Source organism: Palaemon carinicauda, chromosome 31 (genome assembly GCF_036898095.1).
Source record: "Palaemon carinicauda isolate YSFRI2023 chromosome 31, ASM3689809v2, whole genome shotgun sequence".
Classification (NCBI taxonomy): domain Eukaryota; kingdom Metazoa; phylum Arthropoda; class Malacostraca; order Decapoda; family Palaemonidae; genus Palaemon; species Palaemon carinicauda.
Window position 1 is genome coordinate 65,802,844 of NC_090755.1, and position 19,568 is coordinate 65,822,411.

The following is a 19,568-nucleotide window of genomic DNA, read 5'->3' on the forward strand; positions in this document are numbered from 1 at the left end:
ATATATATATATATATATATATATATATATATATATATATATATATATATATACATACTGTATGTTCATACGCAGTCCCACTCCCTCGACCATTCATAACTTTAACACGGCATTTTCGGTAATTTGTGAGAGATTGTGGTTTCTGAGTGTATATACCTCTCGGGGTAACCCCGTCCCCAGGGTATGACCATTACCTCTCCCCATACCCTAGAGCCGGGGAGACACTAAATAGGTATACATCTGATAATGCGGTTGAGCGTGACCGGAAAGATTAATATATATATATATATATATATATATATATATATATATATATATATATATATATATATATATATATATATATATATATATATATATATATATATATATATAACTGCTAGTAGGCCTACAGTAGATATAAAAATAGGAAGATATAATCTGCTGAAAAGGTTAACGATTGAACTTCGGTATTTCGAGGCGAACACGGGGTACAAAATTTAGAAACAATATATTTAAGAAGTGTAAAACAGGAAATTCTACAAATATTGGGATAGAACCGAAAGATGGTTTAAAAGAACACATTTGCTATGCTACAAGGACACAAGGGGTCTTGTTGTTAAAGAATGAATGTGATATCGAATCTGTTTTCTTTCCTCTTGAAAGCCACCCCTTATCAATGCACAGCTAATAAAAAAAAGAAAAAAAAACCTAAGTTGTAACGTTTGTGATAGCATGGATATAGTTTAAAGAAACTCAAAAATTTTACCGATGATTTGTGACATTGAAATAGACACGTGACCCGTGAAAATAATTTTCCTTAAAAAAAAAAATATTCTTCAATCACTAGTATCATCATAGTCATATGTACACATTCTTCACGAACACGACACACGGACATGACTTTGACAGACAAACTAACCTCTCAGATCACAGTGATGTAGAGGTTCTAACAAAGAATTAATAAATAAAGTTAAACCTGTAACCATTAACAGAAACTATTATGCAAAGAGAGGAATAGATATAAGTGAGGAGAGAGTGGTGTAGGTTTAGTTCATCGTATCCTCTCATGCAAGGATGAATTAACATCAATCAATCATGCTATAAACGGCAACACAGGTTGGGAGATGGAGGCGTTACTTGACTAAGTAACGGTTACTAAGCGTCACGTCAACAACTATGATCTTTTCATTCGCGTTCGGCTCCGGTCCACCACGACAGAGAGGCGTATAAACATCCTTTTGGTTCACTATTTTAAATTGTTAGTCTTCGAAAAAAAAAAAAACTACAGAAACGGTATTTTCTCTTGGCATTAAGCTGAAACATACAATTAATATTTCAAGAACGTATGGTTTAGTGAATCTCGTACAGCGTGTAACAGATAAACTAGTAAGCTGCCTCTCAGAATTACGTACAGTACGTGTATCATACATTCATTCAAGTTAGTATCTTTGTTCTGCCCAACAGCCGCAAGCCCGCAACCGTGCAACTTTGCAAGTGCCATTATTGTTCTAGCAGCTATAGTGTCGTGACAGGCTTACTCCTTAAAGTGATAATAGTAGCCATCGAAAGGCCATTTTGGTTAATTCTGTGTTTCTTACTTGAACGTTATAAGACTGTGAACATTAATTCTCGTCTATTTCCATAGTGCAATACCGTGAAGATTAACTTTTCATGGCGGGAAGGAATCTATTACTAACACGATTCACTAGTGATGTTATTTTGGTTAATTGTGAATTGAAAAACAGCTCATAATGTTATTGAGCAATGGTTGTGTTATGAACACTCGAATAGCCAGTGAATTAAAATTTATATAACTTAAAATTATTTAAAATAACTGGGAGAAAATATAGTCATGCCACTTGAAAGACGGAAGCGCTTGTGAGACCATAATTCGTTTATGGATAACTTTTAAAAATGTTACAATTCTATTTTACAATATCCTGGTGTATTTGAGGGTGATTTGAATTTTTTTTTTTTTCAGATTATTGGCTTTTAGATTTTAAAGATTTGACTGAAAATAAAAATTTAAAATTGAAACAAGGAAGCAAACCTAATCTATTTCCCACCTAAATTAGGTCAAATTAAATTGAAACTTAAAATACCAAGTCAAAGACTAACCCTCCATCAAGGATGACTGTAGACGCGCTTATTTAAAAAGAAATGATAAGACGCTTATAATTTTTGCAATAATAACATCAAATTTTACTTCTAATAACTATATACTCGGTTATGAGCTGTTACTCAGTGTTAATGTTTCAATTGAAAAGGAGTACGATTTGACCATAAAAGAAACCCTTTCTGGTGCATACAACCTAAAAAAAAAACATATGAGGTGGGCTACACTATAGTCCATTTCTTTTAGCGATGCATATTTGCACCGACTCGCAGCGGTGCGTGCCCTTTTAGCTCGGAAAAGTTTCCTGATCGCTGATTGGTTAGAATTATCTTGTCCAACCAATCAGCGATCAGGAAACTTTTCAGAGCTAAAAGGGCACCGCTGCGAATCTGAGCAAATATGCATCGCTAAAAGAAATGGACTATAGAATACGTATTCTATGTTGTAGACTGAACCGTATTTTTCAATTTTATTTATAAAGACCGCTGATATCTTAACTGCTTCCCTAGGTTGTCTTGTGTTATAAAGACCACTGATTTCTTAGCTTCTCTCCTAGGTTGTCTATTTCATGAAAATACTGATTTCTTAGCTTCTCTCCTAAGTTGTCTATTTGATAAAGACCGCTGATTTCTAAGCTTCTCTCCTATATTGTCTTATTTTATGAAAACTACTGATTTCCTAGATTCTCTCATAGGTTATCTATTCTATAAACCGCCGATTTCTTTAGATTCTTTGTCGGGTTGTCTATTTTACAAAGGCCGCTGATTTCTTAGCTCATTTCCTAGGTTGTCTTGTTTTATAAAGATTGCTGATTTATTACCTCCTACTCGAGTTTGTCTGTTATTTTATAAAGGCCGCTGATTTTTTAGCTGCTCACCGACGTTGTCTGCTATTTTATAAGGACCACCAATTTCTTAGCTTCTCTCCTAGGCTTTCTTATTTTATAAAGACCACTGATTTCTCATCTCCTCTCCAGGTTGTCTATTTTACTAAGACCTCTAACTTCTTAGCTAATCTCTTAGGTTGTCTATTTTATAAAGATCGCTAATTTATTAGCTCTTTTAATAGGTTGTCTATTCTAAAAAGACTGTTAATTTCATAGCTCTTCTCCTAGGTTGTCTATTTTTAAAAGACCGATGATTTCTCAGCTCCTTTCCTAGGTTGCCTTATTTAAAAAGATCGCTGATTTCTTAGCTCTTCTCCTAGGTGTCTTTTATAACGACCGATGATTTAGCTCTTCTAGGTGTCTTTTATAAAGACCAATGATTTCTTAGCTCCTCTCCTAGGTTGGCTCTTTTGATAAGACCGCTGATTTCTTAGCTTCTCTCCAAACTAGTCTTATTTCATGAAAACTACTGATTTCTTAGCTTTTCTCCTAGGTTGTTTATATGATAAAACCGATGATTTCTCAGCTCCTCTCCAGGTTGTCTGTTTTATATAGACCGCTGATCTCTTAGCTCCTCTCCTAGGTTGTCTCATTTTATAAAGACTACAGATTTCTTAGCTTCTCTTCAAGGTTGTCTTATTTTATGAAGACTACAGATTTCTTAGCTTCTCTTCAAGGTTGTCTTATTTTATAAAGACCGCTGATTTCTTAGTGCCTCTCTTAGTTTGCCTTTTTTTATTAAGACCGCTGATTTCCTAGCTTCTCTCCTACGTTGTCTTATTTTATTAAGACCCCTGATTTCTTAGCTTCTCTCCTAGGTTGTCTTATTTTATAAAGGCTGCTGATTTCTTTGTTCTTCTAGGTTGTCTATTTTATAAAGGCTGCTGATTTCTTTGCTCATCTCCTAGGCTGTCTATTTTATAAAGGCCGCTGATTTCTTTGCTATTCTCCTAGGTTGTCTATTTTATAAAGGCTGCTGATTTCTTTGCTCTTCTCCTAGGTTGTCTATTTTATAAAGGCTGCTGATTTCTTTGCTCATCTCCTAGGCTGTCTATTTTATAAAGGCCGCTGATTTCTTTTCTATTCTCGTAGGTTGTCTATTTTATAAAGGCTGCTGATTTCTTTGCTCTTCTCCTAGGTTGTCTATTTTATAAAGGCTGCTGATTTCTTTGCTCATCTCCTAGGCTGTCTATTTTATAAAGGCCGCTGATTTCTTTGCTATTCTCCTAGGTTGTCTATTTTATAAAGGCTGCTGATTTCTTTGCTATTCTCCTAGGTTGTCTATTTTATAAAGGCTGCTGATTTCTTTGCTCATCTCCTAGGCTGTCTATTTTATAAAGGCCGCTGATTTCTTTGCTATTCTCCTAGGTTGTCTATTTTATAAAGGCTGCTGATTTCTTTGCTCTTCTCCTAGGTTGACTATTTTATAAAGACTGCTGATTTCTTTGCTCTTCTCCTAGGTTGTCTATTTTATAAAGGCTGCTGATTTCTTTGCTCATCTCCTAGGCTGTCTATTTTATAAAGGCCGCTGATTTCTTTGCTATTCTCCTAGGTTGTCTATTTTATAAAGGCTGCTGATTTCTTTGCTATTCTCCTAGGTTGTCTATTTTATAAAGGCTGCTGATTTCTTTGCTATTCTCCTAGGTTGACTATTTAATAAAGGCCGCTGATTTCTTTGCTATTCTCCTAGGTTGTCTATTTTATAAAGGCTGTTGATTTCTTTGCTCTTCTCCTAGGTTGTCTATTTTATAAAGGCCGCTGATTTTTTAGCTCCTCTCGTAGGTTGTCTATTTTATAAAGGGCTTAGCTCCTCTCTTAAGTTTTCTATTTAATAAAGGCTGCTGATTTCTTTGCTATTCTCCTAGGTTGTCTATTTTATAAAGGCTGCTGATTTCTTTGCTATTCTCCTAGGTTGTCTATTTTAAAAAAGGCCGCTGATTTCTTTGCTATTCTCCTAGGTTGTCTATTTTATAAAGGCTGCTGATTTCTTTGCTCTTCTCCTAGGTTGTCTATTTTATAAAGGCTGCTGATTTCTTTGCTATTCTCCTAGGTTGTCTATTTTATAAAGGCTGCTGATTTCTTTGCTATTCTCCTAGGTTGACTATTTAATAAAGGCCGCTGATTTCTTTGCTATTCTCCTAGGTTGTCTATTTTATAAAGGCCGCTGATTTCTTTGCTATTCTCCTAGGTTGTCTATTTTATAAAGGCTGCTGATTTCTTTGCTCTTCTCCTAGGTTGTCTATTTTATAAAGGCCGCTGATTTTTTAGCTCCTCTCGTAGGTTGTCTATTTTATAAAGGGCTTAGCTCCTCTCATAGGTTGTCTATTTTATAAAGGCCGCTGATTTTTTAGCTCCTCTCGTAGGTTGTCTATTTTATAAAGGGCTTAGCTCCTCTCTTAAGTTGTCTATTTAAAAAAGGCCGCTGATTTCTTTGCTATTCTCCTAGGTTGTCTATTTTATAAAGGCTGCTGATTTCTTTGCTCTTCTCCTAGGTTGTCTATTTTATAAAGGCTGCTGATTTCTTAGCTCCTCTCGTAGGTTGTCTATTTTATAAAGGGCTTAGCTCCTCTCTTAGGTTGTCTATTTTATAAAGACCTCCGATTTCTTAGCTCCTTTTCTAGGTTGTGTATTTTATAAAGGGCTTAGCTCCTCTCATAGGTTGTCTATTTTATAAAGGGCTTAGCTCCTCTCCTAGGTTGTCTATTTTATAAAGGCCGCTGATTTCATAGCTCCTCTTGTAGGTTGTCGATTTTATAAAGGGCTTAGCTCCTCTCTTAGGTTCTCTATTTTATAAAGACCTCCGATTTCTTAGATCCTATTCTAGGTTGTGTATTTTATAAAGGGCTTAGCTCCTCACATAGGTTGTCTATTTTATAAAGGCCGCTGATTCCTTAGCTCCTCTCGAAGGTTCTCTATTTTATAAAGGGATTAGCTCCTCTCGTAGGTTGTCTATTTTATAAAGACCTCCATTTTCTTAGCTCCTATTCTAGGTTGCGTATTTTATAAAGGGCTTAGCTCCTCTCATAGGTTGTCTATTTTATAAAGGGCTTAGCTCCTCTCCTAGGTTGTATATTTTATAAAGGGCTTAGCACCTCTCATAGGTTGTCTATTTTGTAAAGGGCTTAGCTCCTCTCCTAGGTTGTCTATTTTATAAAGGGCTTAACTACTCTCATATGTTGTCTATTTTATAAAAGCTTAGCTCCTCTCTTATGTTGTCTATTTTATAAAGGGCTTAGCTCCTCTCAGAGGTTGTCTATTTTGTAAAGGGCTTAGCTCCTCTCCTAGGTTGTCTATTTTATAAAGGGCTTAGCTCCTCTCTTAGGTTGTCTATTTTATAAAGACCTCCGATTTCTTAGCTCTTACTCTAGGTTGTCTATTTTATAAAGGGCTTAGCTCCTCTCCTAGGTTGTCTATTTTATAAAGGCCGCTGATTTCTTAGCTCTTCTCGTAGGTTGTCTATTTTATAAAGGGCTTAGCTCCTATCCTAGGTTGTCTATTTTTTAAAGACCTCCGATTTCTTAGCTCCTATTCTAGGTTGTGTATTTTATAAAGGGCTTAGCTCCTCTTCTAGGTTGTCGACTTTATAAAGGGCTTAGCTCCTCTCCTAGGTTGTGTATTTTATAATGGGCTTAGCTCCTCTCTTAGGTTGTCTATTTTATAAAGGGCTTAGCTCCTCTCCTAGGTTGTCTATTTTATAAAGGCCGCTGATTTCATAGCTCCTCTTGTAGGTTGTCGATTTTATAAAGGGCTTAGCTCCTCTCTTAGGTTCTCTATTTTATAAAGACCTCCGATTTCTTAGATCCTATTCTAGGTTGTGTATTTTATAAAGGGCTTAGCTCCTCACATAGGTTGTCTATTTTATAAAGGCCGCTGATTCCTTAGCTCCTCTCGAAGGTTCTCTATTTTATAAAGGGATTAGCTCCTCTCGTAGGTTGTCTATTTTATAAAGACCTCCGATTTCTTAGCTCCTATTCTAGGTTGCGTATTTTATAAAGGGCTTAGCTCCTCTCATAGGTTGTCTATTTTATAAAGGGCTTAGCTCCTCTCCTAGGTTGTATATTTTATAAAGGGCTTAGCACCTCTCATAGGTTGTCTATTTTGTAAAGGGCTTAGCTCCTCTCCTAGGTTGTCTATTTTATAAAGGGCTTAACTACTCTCATATGTTGTCTATTTTATAAAAGCTTAGCTCCTCTCTTATGTTGTCTATTTTATAAAGGGCTTAGCTCCTCTCAGAGGTTGTCTATTTTGTAAAGGGCTTAGCTCCTCTCCTAGGTTGTCTATTTTATAAAGGGCTTAGCTCCTCTCTTAGGTTGTCTATTTTATAAAGACCTCCAATTTCTTAGCTCTTACTCTAGGTTGTCTATTTTATAAAGGGCTTAGCTCCTCTCCTAGGTTGTCTATTTTATAAAGGCCGCTGATTTCTTAGCTCCTCTCGTAGGTTGTCTATTTTATAAAGGGCTTAGCTCCTATCCTAGGTTGTCTATTTTTTAAAGACCTCCGATTTCTTAGCTCCTATTCTAGGTTGTGTATTTTATAAAGGGCTTAGCTCCTCTTCTAGGTTGTCGACTTTATAAAGGGCTTAGCTCCTCTCCTAGGTTGTGTATTTTATAATGGGCTTAGCTCCTCTCTTAGGTTGTCTATTTTATAATGGGCTTAGCTCCTCTCTTAGGTTGTCTATTTTATAAAGACCTCCGATTTCCTAGCTCCTATTCTAGGTTGTGTATTTTATAAAGGGCTTAGCTCCTCTCCTAGGTTGTCTATTTTATAATGGGCTTAGCTCCTCTCTTAGGTTGTCTATTTTATTAAGACCTCCGATTTCCTAGCTCCTATTCTAGGTTGTGTATTTTATAAAGGGCTTAGCTCCTCTCATAGGTTGTCTATTTTATAAAGGGCTTAGCTCCTCTCATAGGTTGTCTATTTTATAAAGGGCGCTGTTTTCTTAGCTCCTCTCGTAGGTTGTCTATTTTATAAAGGGCTTAGCTCCTCTCCTTGGTTATGTATTTTATAAAGGGCTTAGCTCCTCTCTTAGGTTGTCTATTTTATAAAGGGCTTAGCTCCTCTCATAGGTTGTCTATTTTATAAAGGGCTTAGCTCCTCTCATAGGTTGTCTATTTTATAAAGGCCGCTGATTTCTTAGCTCCTCTCGTAGGTTGTCGATTTTATAAAGGGCTTAGCTCCTCTCTTAGGTTCTCTATTTTATAAAGACCTCCGATTTCTTAGCTCCTATTCTAGGTTGTGTATTTTATAAAGGGCTTAGCTCCTCTCATAGGTTGTCTATTTTTTAAAGGGCTTAGCTCCTCTCATAGGTTCTCTATTTTATAAAGACCTTCGATTTCTTAGCTCCTATCTTAGGTTGTCTATTTTATAAAGACCTTCGATTTCCTAGCTCCTATCTTAGGTTGTCTATTTTATAAAGACCTTCGATTTCTTAGCTCCTATCTTAGGTTGTCTATTTTATAAAGACCTACGATTTCTTAGCTCCTATTCTAGGTTGTGTATTTTATAAAGGCATTAGCTCTTCTCATAGGTTGTCTATTTTATAAAGGCCGCTGATTTCTTAGCTCCTCTCGTAGGTTGTCGATATTATAAAGGGCTTAGCTCCTCTCTTAGGTTCTCTATTTTATAAAAACCTCCGATTTCCTAGCTCCTATTCTAGGTTGTGTATTTTACAAAGGGCTTAGCTCCTATCTTAGGTTGTCTATAAGACCTCCGATTTCTTAGCTCCTATTCTAGGTTGTGTATTTTATAAAGGGCTTCGCTCCTCTCCTAGGTTGTCTATTTTATAATGGGCTTAGCTCCTCTCTTAGGTTGTCTATTTTATAAAGACCTCCGATTTCCTAGCTCCTATTCTAGGTTGTGTATTTTATAAAGGGCTTAGCTCCTCTCCTAGGTTGTCTATTTTATAAAGGGCTTAGCTCCTCTCCTAGGTTGTCTATTTTTTAAAGGGCTTAGCTCCTCTCCTAGGTTGTCGATTTTATAAAGGGCTTAGCTCCTCTCCTAGGTTGTCTATTTGATAAAGGCCGCTGATTTCTTAGCTCCTCTCTTAGGTTCTCTATTTTATTACCACCACCGATTTTTTAGCTCCTATTCTAGGTTGTTTATTTTATAAAGGGCTTAGCTCCTCTCCTAGGTTGTCTATTTTATAAAGACCTCCGATTTCTCAGCTCCTATTCTAGGTTGTGTATTTTATAAAGGGCTTAGCTCCTCTCCTAGGTTGTCTATTTTATAAAGGGCTTAGCTCCTCTCCTAGGTTGTCTATTTTATAAAGGCCGCTGATTTCTTAGCTCCTCTCGTAGGTTGTCGATATTATAAAGGGCTTAGCTCCTCTCTTAGGTTCTCTATTTTATAAAGACCTCCGATTTCTTATCTCCTATTCTACTTTGTGTATTTTATAAAGGGCTTAGCTCCTCTCCTAGGTTGTCTATTTTATAAAGACCTCCGATTTCTTAGCTCCTATTCTAGGTTGTGTATTTTACAAAGGGCTTAGCTCCTATCTTAGCTTGTCTATTTTATAAAGACCTCCGATTTCTTAGCTCCTATTCTAGGTTGTGTATTTTATAAAGGGCTTAGCTCCTCTCATAGGTTGTCTATTTTATAAAGGGCTTAGCTCCTCTCCTAGGTTGTTTATTTTATAAAGACCTCCGATTTCCTAGCTCCTATTCTAGGTTGTGTATTTTATAAAGGGCTTAGCTCCTCTCTTAGGTTGTCTATTTTATAATGGGCTTAGCTCCTCTCTTAGGTTGTCTATTTTATAAAGACCTCCGATTTCCTAGCTCCTATTCTAGGTTGTGTATTTTATAAAGGGCTTAGCTCCTCTCCTAGGTTGTCTATTTTATAATGGGCTTAGCTCCTCTCTTAGGTTGTCTATTTTATTAAGACCTCCGATTTCCTAGCTCCTATTCTAGGTTGTGTATTTTATAAAGGGCTTAGCTCCTCTCATAGGTTGTCTATTTTATAAAGGGCTTAGCCTTTCTCATAGGTTGTCTATTTTATAAAGGGCGCTGATTTCTTAGCTCCTCTCGTAGGTTGTCTATTTTATAAAGGGCTTAGCTCCTCTCCTTGGTTATGTATTTTATAAAGGGCTTAGCTCCTCTCTTAGGTTGTCTATTTTATAAAGGGCTTAGCTCCTCTCATAGGTTGTCTATTTTATAAAGGGCTTAGCTCCTCTCCTAGGTTGTCTATTTTATAAAGGCCGCTGATTTCTTAGCTCCTCTCGTAGGTTGTCGATTTTATAAAGGGCTTAGCTCCTCTCTTAGGTTCTCTATTTTATAAAGACCTCCGATTTCTTAGCTCCTATTCTAGGTTGTGTATTTTATAAAGGGCTTAGCTCCTCTCATAGGTTGTCTATTTTTTAAAGGGCTTAGCTCCTCTCATAGGTTCTCTATTTTATAAAGACCTTCGATTTCTTAGCTCCTATCTTAGGTTGTCTATTTTATAAAGACCTTCGATTTCTTAGCTCCTATCTTAGGTTGTCTATTTATAAAGACCTTCGATTTCTTAGCTCCTATCTTAGGTTGTCTATTTTATAAAGACCTACGATTTCTTAGCTCCTATTCTAGGTTGTGTATTTTATAAAGGGCTTAGCTCCTCTCATAGGTTGTCTATTTTATAAAGGCCGCTGATTTCTTAGCTCCTCTCGTAGGTTGTCGATATTATAAAGGGCTTAGCTCCTCTCTTAGGTTCTCTATTTTATAAAAACCTCCGATTTCCTAGCTCCTATTCTAGGTTGTGTATTTTACAAAGGGCTTAGCTCCTATCTTAGGTTGTCTATAAGACCTCCGATTTCTTAGCTCCTATTCTAGGTTGTGTATTTTATAAAGGGCTTCGCTCCTCTCCTAGGTTGTCTATTTTATAATGGGCTTAGCTCCTCTCTTAGGTTGTCTATTTTATAAAGACCTCCGATTTCCTAGCTCCTATTCTAGGTTGTGTATTTTATAAAGGGCTTAGCTCCTCTCCTAGGTTGTCTATTTTATAAAGGGCTTAGCTCCTCTCCTAGGTTGTCTATTTTTTAAAGGGTTTAGCTCCTCTCCTAGGTTGTCGATTTTATAAAGGGCTTAGCTCCTCTCCCAGGTTGTCTATTTGATAAAGGCCGCTGATTTCTTAGCTCCTCTCTTAGGTTCTCTATTTTATTACCACCACCGATTTTTTAGCTCCTATTCTAGGTTGTGTATTTTATAAAGGGCTTAGCTCCTCTCCTAGGTTGTCTATTTTATAAAGACCTCCGATTTCTCAGCTCCTATTCTAGGTTGTGTATTTTATAAAGGGCTTAGCTCCTCTCCTAGGTTGTCTATTTTATAAAGGGCTTAGCTCCTCTCCTAGGTTGTCTATTTTATAAAGGCCGCTGATTTCTTAGCTCCTCTCGTAGGTTGTCGATATTATAAAGGGCTTAGCTCCTCTCTTAGGTTCTCTATTTTATAAAGACCTCCGATTTCTTATCTCCTATTCTACTTTGTGTATTTTATAAAGGGCTTAGCTCCTCTCCTAGGTTGTCTATTTTATAAAGACCTCCGATTTCTTAGCTCCTATTCTAGGTTGTGTATTTTACAAATGGCTTAGCTCCTATCTTAGCTTGTCTATTTTATAAAGACCTCCGATTTCTTAGCTCCTATTCTAGGTTGTGTATTTTATAAAGGGCTTAGCTCCTCTCATAGGTTGTCTATTTTATAAAGGGCTTAGCTCCTCTCCTAGGTTGTTTATTTTATAAAGACCTCCGATTTCCTAGCTCCTATTCTAGGTTGTGTATTTTATAAAGGGCTTAGCTCCTCTCCTAGGTTGTCTATTTTATAATGGGCTTAGCTCCTCTCTTAGGTTGTCTATTTTATGAAGACCTCCGATTTCCTAGCTCCTATTCTAGGTTGTGTATTTTGTAAAGGGCTTAGCTCCTCTCATAGGTTGTCTATTTTATAAAGGGCTTAGCTTCTCTCATAGGTTGTCTATTTTATAAAGGCCGCTGATTTCTTAGCTCCTCTCGTAGGTTGTCGATATTATAAAGGGCTTAGCTCCTCTCTTAGGTTCTCTATTTTATAAAGACCTCCGATTTCTTATCTCCTATTCTACTTTGTGTATTTTATAAAGGGCTTAGCTCCTCTCCTAGGTTGTCTATTTTATAAAGACCTCCGATTTCTTAGCTCCTATTCTAAGTTGTGTATTTTACAAAGGGCTTAGCTCCTATCTTAGGTTGCCTATTTTATAAAGACCTCCGATTTCTTAGCTCCTATTCTAGGTTGTCTATTTTATAAAGGGCTTAGCTCCTCTCCTAGGTTGTCTATTTTATAAAGGCCGCATATATCTTAGCTCCTATTCTAGGTTGTGTATTTTACAAAGGGCTTAGCTCCTATCTTAGGTTGTCTATTTTATAAAGACCTCCGATTTTTTAGCTCCTATTCTAGGTTGTCTATTTTATAAAGGGCTTAGCTCCTCTCCTAGGTTGTCTATTTTATAAAGGGCTTAGCTCCTCTCATAGGTTGTCTATTTTGTAAAGGGCTTAGCTCCTCTCCTAGGTTGTCTATTTTATAAAGGGCTTAGCTCCTCTCCTAGGTTGTCTATTTTATAAAGGGCTTAGCTCCTCTCCTATGTTGTCTATTTTATAAAGGGCTTAGCTCCTCTCCTAGGTTGTCTATTTTATAAAGGGCTTAGCTTCTCTCCTAGGTTGTCTATTTTATAAAGGCCGCTGATATCTTAGCTCTTCTCGTAGGTTGTTTATTTTACAAAGACCGCCGATTTAATATCTCCTGTTGGAGCGCTATTCTTTTTAGCATCCTGTTGTTTTAACTAGGGCGTTAGTTTAATTAGTTATAATAATTGTACTAGAGGTGGGGCTATGTCCCTCGTGCAACTCATGGTTTTCCACTGTCTTTTGGGTCAGAATTCTCTTTCTTTAGGGTACACTTGGGCACACTATTCTATCTTATTTCTCTTCCTCTTGGTTTGTTAAAGTTTTTATAGTTTATATAGGTGATATTTATTTTAATCTTGTTGCTCTTCTTAAATAACTTTATTTTTCTTTGTTTCCTTTCCTCACTGAGCTATTTTCCCTGTTGGAGACCCTGGGCTTATAGCATCCTGCTTTTCCAACTAGGGTTGTAGCTTATCCAGTAATAATAATAATAATAGTAATAATAATAATAACAATAATAATAATAATAATATAAGTTTGTGAAAATAACACTTTAATTACAATGTCAAAGTTAATGAACTTCAAAATCCTTAATGCTAGATTGAGGATTATTATTTTTATAAAGTCTAGTCGCGACTACATTAATCATATCACATGAATTTTAAAGAAATGAACGGGAATTGGTTCACAAAATCCACTTTCGTATATTTTCATCTATAACTATAATACTGTAAATGTCTGTGCTGTTGCACAACATAAGATCAAATATACATACTGTACTTTTTAAATGTTATTGAAGAATAATTTTTGGGGTTCTTTCATTATAATATTTTAGGAAGCTATAAACTAACAAGAAGGGAAGTCTGGCAATTACTGGACACCATCAAATGTGAATAACTGACTGATGAACTGATCACAGTGCCATTAAGAAAAAACTAGTTAGTTATAGCAAGGTGTACGTATCAGTACTTTATACAGTACCTATATCCTAGTTGGAGCAACTTGAAAATCCAAATCCTCTAAGAGAATTTGTGCACTTTTAACAATGATGGATGACTTTAGCAATATTGCAAGAAGCATATTGGGTAGACTGAACAGGGAGGTGGTTCCCAAAGTGGAAAAAAATGGGCAGAGAGCAGCACAATTCATAGAAAAAGTAGAAGCAGCTTTGCCACGTGGCCCTTTCGGATACAGCATCTCTTTCATTCATTGTGGCAGTGCATATGAAGGATTGGCTGTGAAAGCAAACACTGACTTTGATATAGTAGTAATGCTGAACGCCCCTTTTGAGTCTGAAAACTTCTCAGTGCGCCGTGATCCCAGCGGATTCTTCACACTCGAGTGGAAGTCTCACATCCCTAACCAATTAGCAAGTGACTGCAATGGTTTTTTAGATGCTTCAAAACTGCGACAAGACTTGTTCAGTATTATAGGTAGAGGAATCCAAAAGGTCTGCATACCAAATGCAAAAATAAAATATAGGGAACAGTTAGTTGCCCTGACTGTGGAAATTGCGTATGCTACAGGAGACATAGTCATGATGGATTTTGTCCCCCAAATTGTGTTTCGCACTTGGGGCCAGTGTCCTGACTTGAGGCCCCTCCATGAACTTCCAAAATGTTTAAGGGCTTACATTGATACTTTGAACAAGAACAAATCTCCCATCATGTTCTTTTCTTTGAAAGTACCAGATGCTCACAAGTATCCCAATTCAGACCAGCTTTTCAATGTTTCCTTTGGCCTGCTAGAGAAAAAGTTTCTAGCATCCAATGTTCAGCTGCTAGACATGGTCAGACTCGTAAAACTCACAGCTCATGCGAGGAATTGGAAGAAACAGTACAAATTCCAGTCTATGTTTGTAAAGAGGATTGCTGTTAAGTACAGTGATTCACTGAAGGATAAAACCCTAGTAGAAGGATACAAGGCCATTTTATGCTACTTGGCTGAAGAGGTAAAAAGAGGATTTATTGATGATTATTTCATCAAGGGAAAAGAGATTTACCGATGGGAACCTCGGGTAGCTTCAAATTTTCATCGAGAAATTGCTCATATTACTGAGGGGAACTTTATTGAAGCTCTCCTATTGTTGGAGAAAAACTTCACAGAATTTGCCTTTTCTAAATGAATAATTTGTATTGGGATTTTTGGAGTTTTGTTGCGTTCTGTATTTAGCAAGACTTTAAAATCTTATTTTCCTGTTATTTGTTAGAATTTCAATGAAGTTATGATATTGATAAACTAAGTATATTTTGCTTTCTGATATATAATCAGCAATGACACTTGAAAGGTTGTAGTGAATACAATCAAGGATTATCATTTATAATTCTAGCCTTGCTGAAATTATCTTCTAATGCTTACATATTTTATCTGTGAACTATAGAACTAATCTTAAAGGAAACATGCAATCTTTTGCTAATTATTTTCCTGTTATGTTACAATTAGTACAATATAATCTTTTGATTTGTAAAGTTAATTGATTTTTAATGTCACCAAATTTATCTTTTGCTTATATTTTCAACGGAGGTGACAAATTAATTTGTAATTTCATCAAATGTATCTCCTGTTTAAATGCTTTATCTCCTAACAAAGGAAGTTACCTTAAAAATTAAACATGGATTAAATGTAACTATTTAGTTTTTCTAATGTATGAACCATAAAGCGCATCTAAATAAAAATTGTTTTTTATGAATCTTCTGTTTAAAAATTATATACTGTACAGTATGTGACCATAAAAAGCTTACTGAATTCTTATGCCGTCAAATTTATCTTCTATTTAGATTATTAATGAACATCCAAGCTATCAGAAAAATAATGAAAAGCTTCTTAATTTTTCCCAATAGGGCAGGGTCAAATAAAACAACCCTCAACTCATCCTGTCCCTGGGAGCAACAAACAACTGTAATTCAATGGGTTGTCTAAAATGAAAAGGCCTATTTAGACCAATGACAATATAGGTAATACTTGAAAGCCCCTTATAAAGTGTGTGTGTGTGTGCACAGAGTGTCTGATCAGCACCACCTATTGCCAATGCGCCAAACTATACTAACTAAAAACAGCCTAAGATCCTTAACTGTATTTAAGAGGGTTTGAATGCTGTTTTTTATTCATTTATTATTCATCTAGTTTTCAAATACTTGTATTAATTTCTATTGATCAGTAAGCTACCCATATTCCTGGTTATACTTATGTATTCCTTGTTCATCATTTATTTACTTGCTATCACAGGACCCCCTTCCTTTACACAGTACAATGGTTTTACTATAAAATTCAATACTGATTATATCATATTTGTTATTACACACTAAGCTGCATATATCGACATTAAAATATGGCTGATCCTAGTAAGACCTTTCACATATTCATAAATGGCAAATTAAAGTTAGGCTGTGTATTAAATGTATAGATATATTGCAAATATAATTTGCATCTGATATAGGATCTGTGCCAGTCTAAACTAAACTAGGAAGGACGAAGTCAAATGATGGGCAATATACAGTAGTATTTATTGACTAAGACTTGATAATAATTATATTATACTGTATAGACATAGGTTCTGGAAAAATGCTCTAGTTTTTACTGCATTTAGTATGATTTTTTGTTTCTAGAAGTATATGTTTTCACCAGTATTGGTGAAATATGATATTTTAATTATAAAATAAATTTTTGAATATACTTACCCGGTGAATATATAATAGCTGCAACTCTGCGGCTCGACAGAAAACACACTCAAAAAACTCGCGAGCGATCGCTATGAAGGTTGCGGGTGTGCCCACCAGCGCCAACTGTCGGCCAGATACCACTCTTGTATGTAAACAAAACCTTCAATTCTTCTCGTCCCGCTGCGTCTCTATTGGGGAGGAAGGGAGGGTCATTTAATTTATATATTCACCGGGTAAGTATATTCAAAAATTTATTTTATAATTAAAATATCATTTTTAAATATTTAACTTAGCCGGTGAATATATAATAGCTGATTCACACCCAAGGAGGTGGGTAGAGACCAGAATTAATTATGTTTACAGCGTATAAGCTAAGAGTTTTTTCATTTTGACAGTTATCAATATAACAAAACCAAAATATATAGGTACCTGGTAAGGAAGTTGACTTAGACGATTACTCTGCCTTGTAAGTCTGTCTTCCTCACGGAGCCCAGCGATCCTCTTAGGATGCTGAAAGACTCCCAGGAGCTGAAGTATCAAGGTTGCAACCCATACAACAGGACCTCATCAAACCCCTAATCTGGGCGCTCTCAAGAAATGACTTTGACCACCCGCCAAATCAACCAGGATGCGAAAGGCTTCTTAGCCTTCCGAACAACCCATAAAACAATATTAAAAACATTTCAAGAGACAGATTAAAAGGATATTGGAATTAGGGAAGTGTAGTGGTAGAACCCTCACCCACTACTGCACTCGCTGCAACGAATGGACCCAATGTGTAGCAGTCCTCGTAAAGAGTCTGGACATCTTTTAAGTAAAATGACGCGAACACTGACTTGCTTCTCCAAAAAGTCGCGTCCATAATACTTTGCAGAGATTTATTTTGCTTGAAGGCCACGGAGGTTGCTATATCTCTAACTTCGTGCGTCTTAACCTTAAGCAAACATCGGTCTTTCTCATTCAAGTGAGAATGAGCTTCTCATATTAAAAAAATCTGATAAAATATGACAAAGCATTCTTTGACATAGGCAATGAAGGTTTCTTAACTGAGCACCATAATGCCTCAGATTTCCCTCGTAATGACTTAGTACGAGCTAAATCGAACTTAAGAGCTCTAACAGGACATAATACTCTTTCCAGTTCGTTGCCTACGATCTCTGATAAGCAAGGAATATCAAAAGATTTAGGCCAAGGACGAGAAGGCAGTTCATTTTTGGCCAGGAAACCAAGTTGAAGTGAACAAGTGGCTTTTTTCTGTAGAAAAGCCGATGTTCTTACTGAAGGCATGAAGTTCATTGACCCTTTTAGCCGAAGCCAAGCACACTAGGAAAAGTGTCTTGAGGGTGAGATCCTTCAGGGAGGCTGAATGTAATGGCTCAAACCTGTCTGACATGAGGAACCTTAGGACAACGTCTAAGTTCCATCCAGGAGTTGCCAAACGACGTTCCTTAGAGGTCTCGAAAGACTTAAGGAGATCTTGGAGATCTTTATTGTTGGAAAGATCTAAGCCTCTATGTCAAAAGACCGAAGCCAACATGCTCCTGTAGCCCTTAATCGTGGGAGCTGAAAGGGAGTGAACCTTTCTCAGATGTAAAAGAAAATCTGCGATTTGGGCTACAGAGGTACTGGACGAGGACACAGATGCTGACTTGCACCAGTCTCGAAAGACTTCCCACTTCGACTGGTATACTCTAATGGTAGAAGCTCTCCTAGCTCTTGCAATCGCACTGGCTGCCTCCTTCGAAAAGCCTCTAGCTCTTGAGAGTCTTTCGATAGTCTGAAGGAAGTCAGACGAAGAGCGGGGTGAATACGTCTTGTCGTCAACGTCGACAGAGAAGAATTGAAGGTTTTGTTTACATACAAGAGTGGTATCTGGCCGACAGTTGGCGCTGGTGGGCACACCCGCAACCTTCATAACGATCGCTCGCGAGTTTTTTGAGTGTTTTTTGTCGAGCCGCAGAGTTGCAGCTATTATATATTCACCGGCTAAGTTAAATATTTAAAAAAGATCCTTTTGAATTGGTCATTGCCTAGATTAGGCCTTGTTTGAATGAAAAGTCTCGCAGACTTTGGTAAAGTACACATGTTCTGCAAGATATATAATCATATATACATTCAATCTACAACCTCACCTAAACTTTTCATCAGCAAAAGCGAGAAAAAATACCCTCAGCTATTTCGTTATAGTCAATTCTTAAGTGTTAATATTTATAACACAAGTTATTTAGTCTATATATGGCGACAAAATTGCTGATGGGTTGAAGACTGAAGTAAATAAGCAGCAGACCACAATGTGTTAGCATCATCTAATACCAATTTGCCTTACTATTGAGTGTGAATGCACACAGAAATTCAAACAACATCCCAGTCTTCCCTTTATTGTCTTTGATTTAGAGCAAGTTGGTGGAATGCTAAAACATTGGAGCTCCAAATATTCTCGGGTGGGGTCAGTATTCAACCTCTTGTTTCCAACAGAACTTGAGCTATTGCATTTTGTTGTCAAGCATTCAGCGAAATGTGTATAGGTCTTCAAAATTGTTATATGAAATCTCAACTGGACGTACAATATATCTGCCTTGATCACTGACTTAGCATACATTTTACACTATTAAAACATTGACAGCTACTTGATTAAATCATTCGAGCTAATAGTAATCCCACGACCATGTCTATAACTATGGAAAACAGGGACCTCAACCCCTCACAGACCGTTCGACACGAAGGTTGAACACATTTCAACTGCAATGGAAAATCCCTCCCAACTAATTAACTGTTACCCACTGCAGACTAACATACTGTACACCCATACCAGAGGATTAGGTCATAATGGGCTTCAAGATCTTACAGACCATAACGAGTTCAAAGCAAATTGTAGTAATGAGCTGAGAGCTATCCAACCAGACAAAGCTGTAAGAAAACTAAGTCAGTCCAGAAAAGAAGGCCATAACCATTTCAAAAGTTCTTCCATTAAACAGTCATATTGAGATCAAAGCTTTTTCAAGAAACTAGCCATAACTTCACAGCTCTTATAAAAAAGCTTAAAACTTACATAATATTTGGTTCTAACATTCTCAAACCTCTTCTAACACATTCAAGGCTCTTCCAAAATACAACATATTGAGTTCAAATGTTCCCAATAAATTTAAGCCATAGCCATCATGACACCATTATGAGCTCAAAGCTTTTTGAGTATTCTACACTAAGCTGTCACAAGCTAAATGCTTTCAAAAGAATAATCTATAATAGTTCAAAGTTCTCTAACAGACTAAACCATGATGCTCTTAAAGTTCCTCCATGCTATTAGTCTGG

General features: G+C 36.6%; 3 protein-coding genes across 6 annotated transcripts in view; all 3 read left to right on the plus strand.

Moving 5' to 3' along the window:
* The window catches only part of LOC137624491 (GTP-binding protein Di-Ras2), a 611,765-nt gene that overhangs the window by 159,963 nt on the left and 432,234 nt on the right, over nt 1-19,568 (plus strand). The gene's annotated exons all lie outside the window — the stretch shown is intronic.
* Nucleotides 1,183-15,289, plus strand: LOC137624483 (uncharacterized). 4 transcript variants are annotated; one of them, XM_068355267.1, is made up of 2 exons: nt 1,183-1,206; nt 13,436-15,289. In XM_068355267.1, exon 2 carries the CDS (start codon nt 13,646-13,648, stop codon nt 14,723-14,725), a length of 1,080 nt encoding a protein of 359 aa, XP_068211368.1. In that variant the 5' UTR covers nt 1,183-1,206; nt 13,436-13,645; the 3' UTR covers nt 14,726-15,289. The 4 variants fall into 4 exon arrangements, with proteins under 4 accessions (XP_068211368.1, XP_068211365.1, XP_068211366.1 ...); XM_068355264.1 differs by lacking the exon at nt 1,183-1,206 and adding an exon at nt 1,432-1,528; XM_068355265.1 differs by lacking the exon at nt 1,183-1,206 and adding an exon at nt 1,506-1,560.
* LOC137624484 (uncharacterized) overlaps nt 15,547-19,568 on the plus strand; it is a gene marked incomplete at its 5' end in the record, with an annotated part of 36,315 nt that continues 32,293 nt past the window's right edge. Inside the window, one exon of the mRNA XM_068355268.1 lies at nt 15,547-15,554. Within this exon, the coding sequence (XP_068211369.1) occupies nt 15,547-15,554 (8 nt within the window). The remainder of the gene's footprint in view (nt 15,555-19,568) is intronic.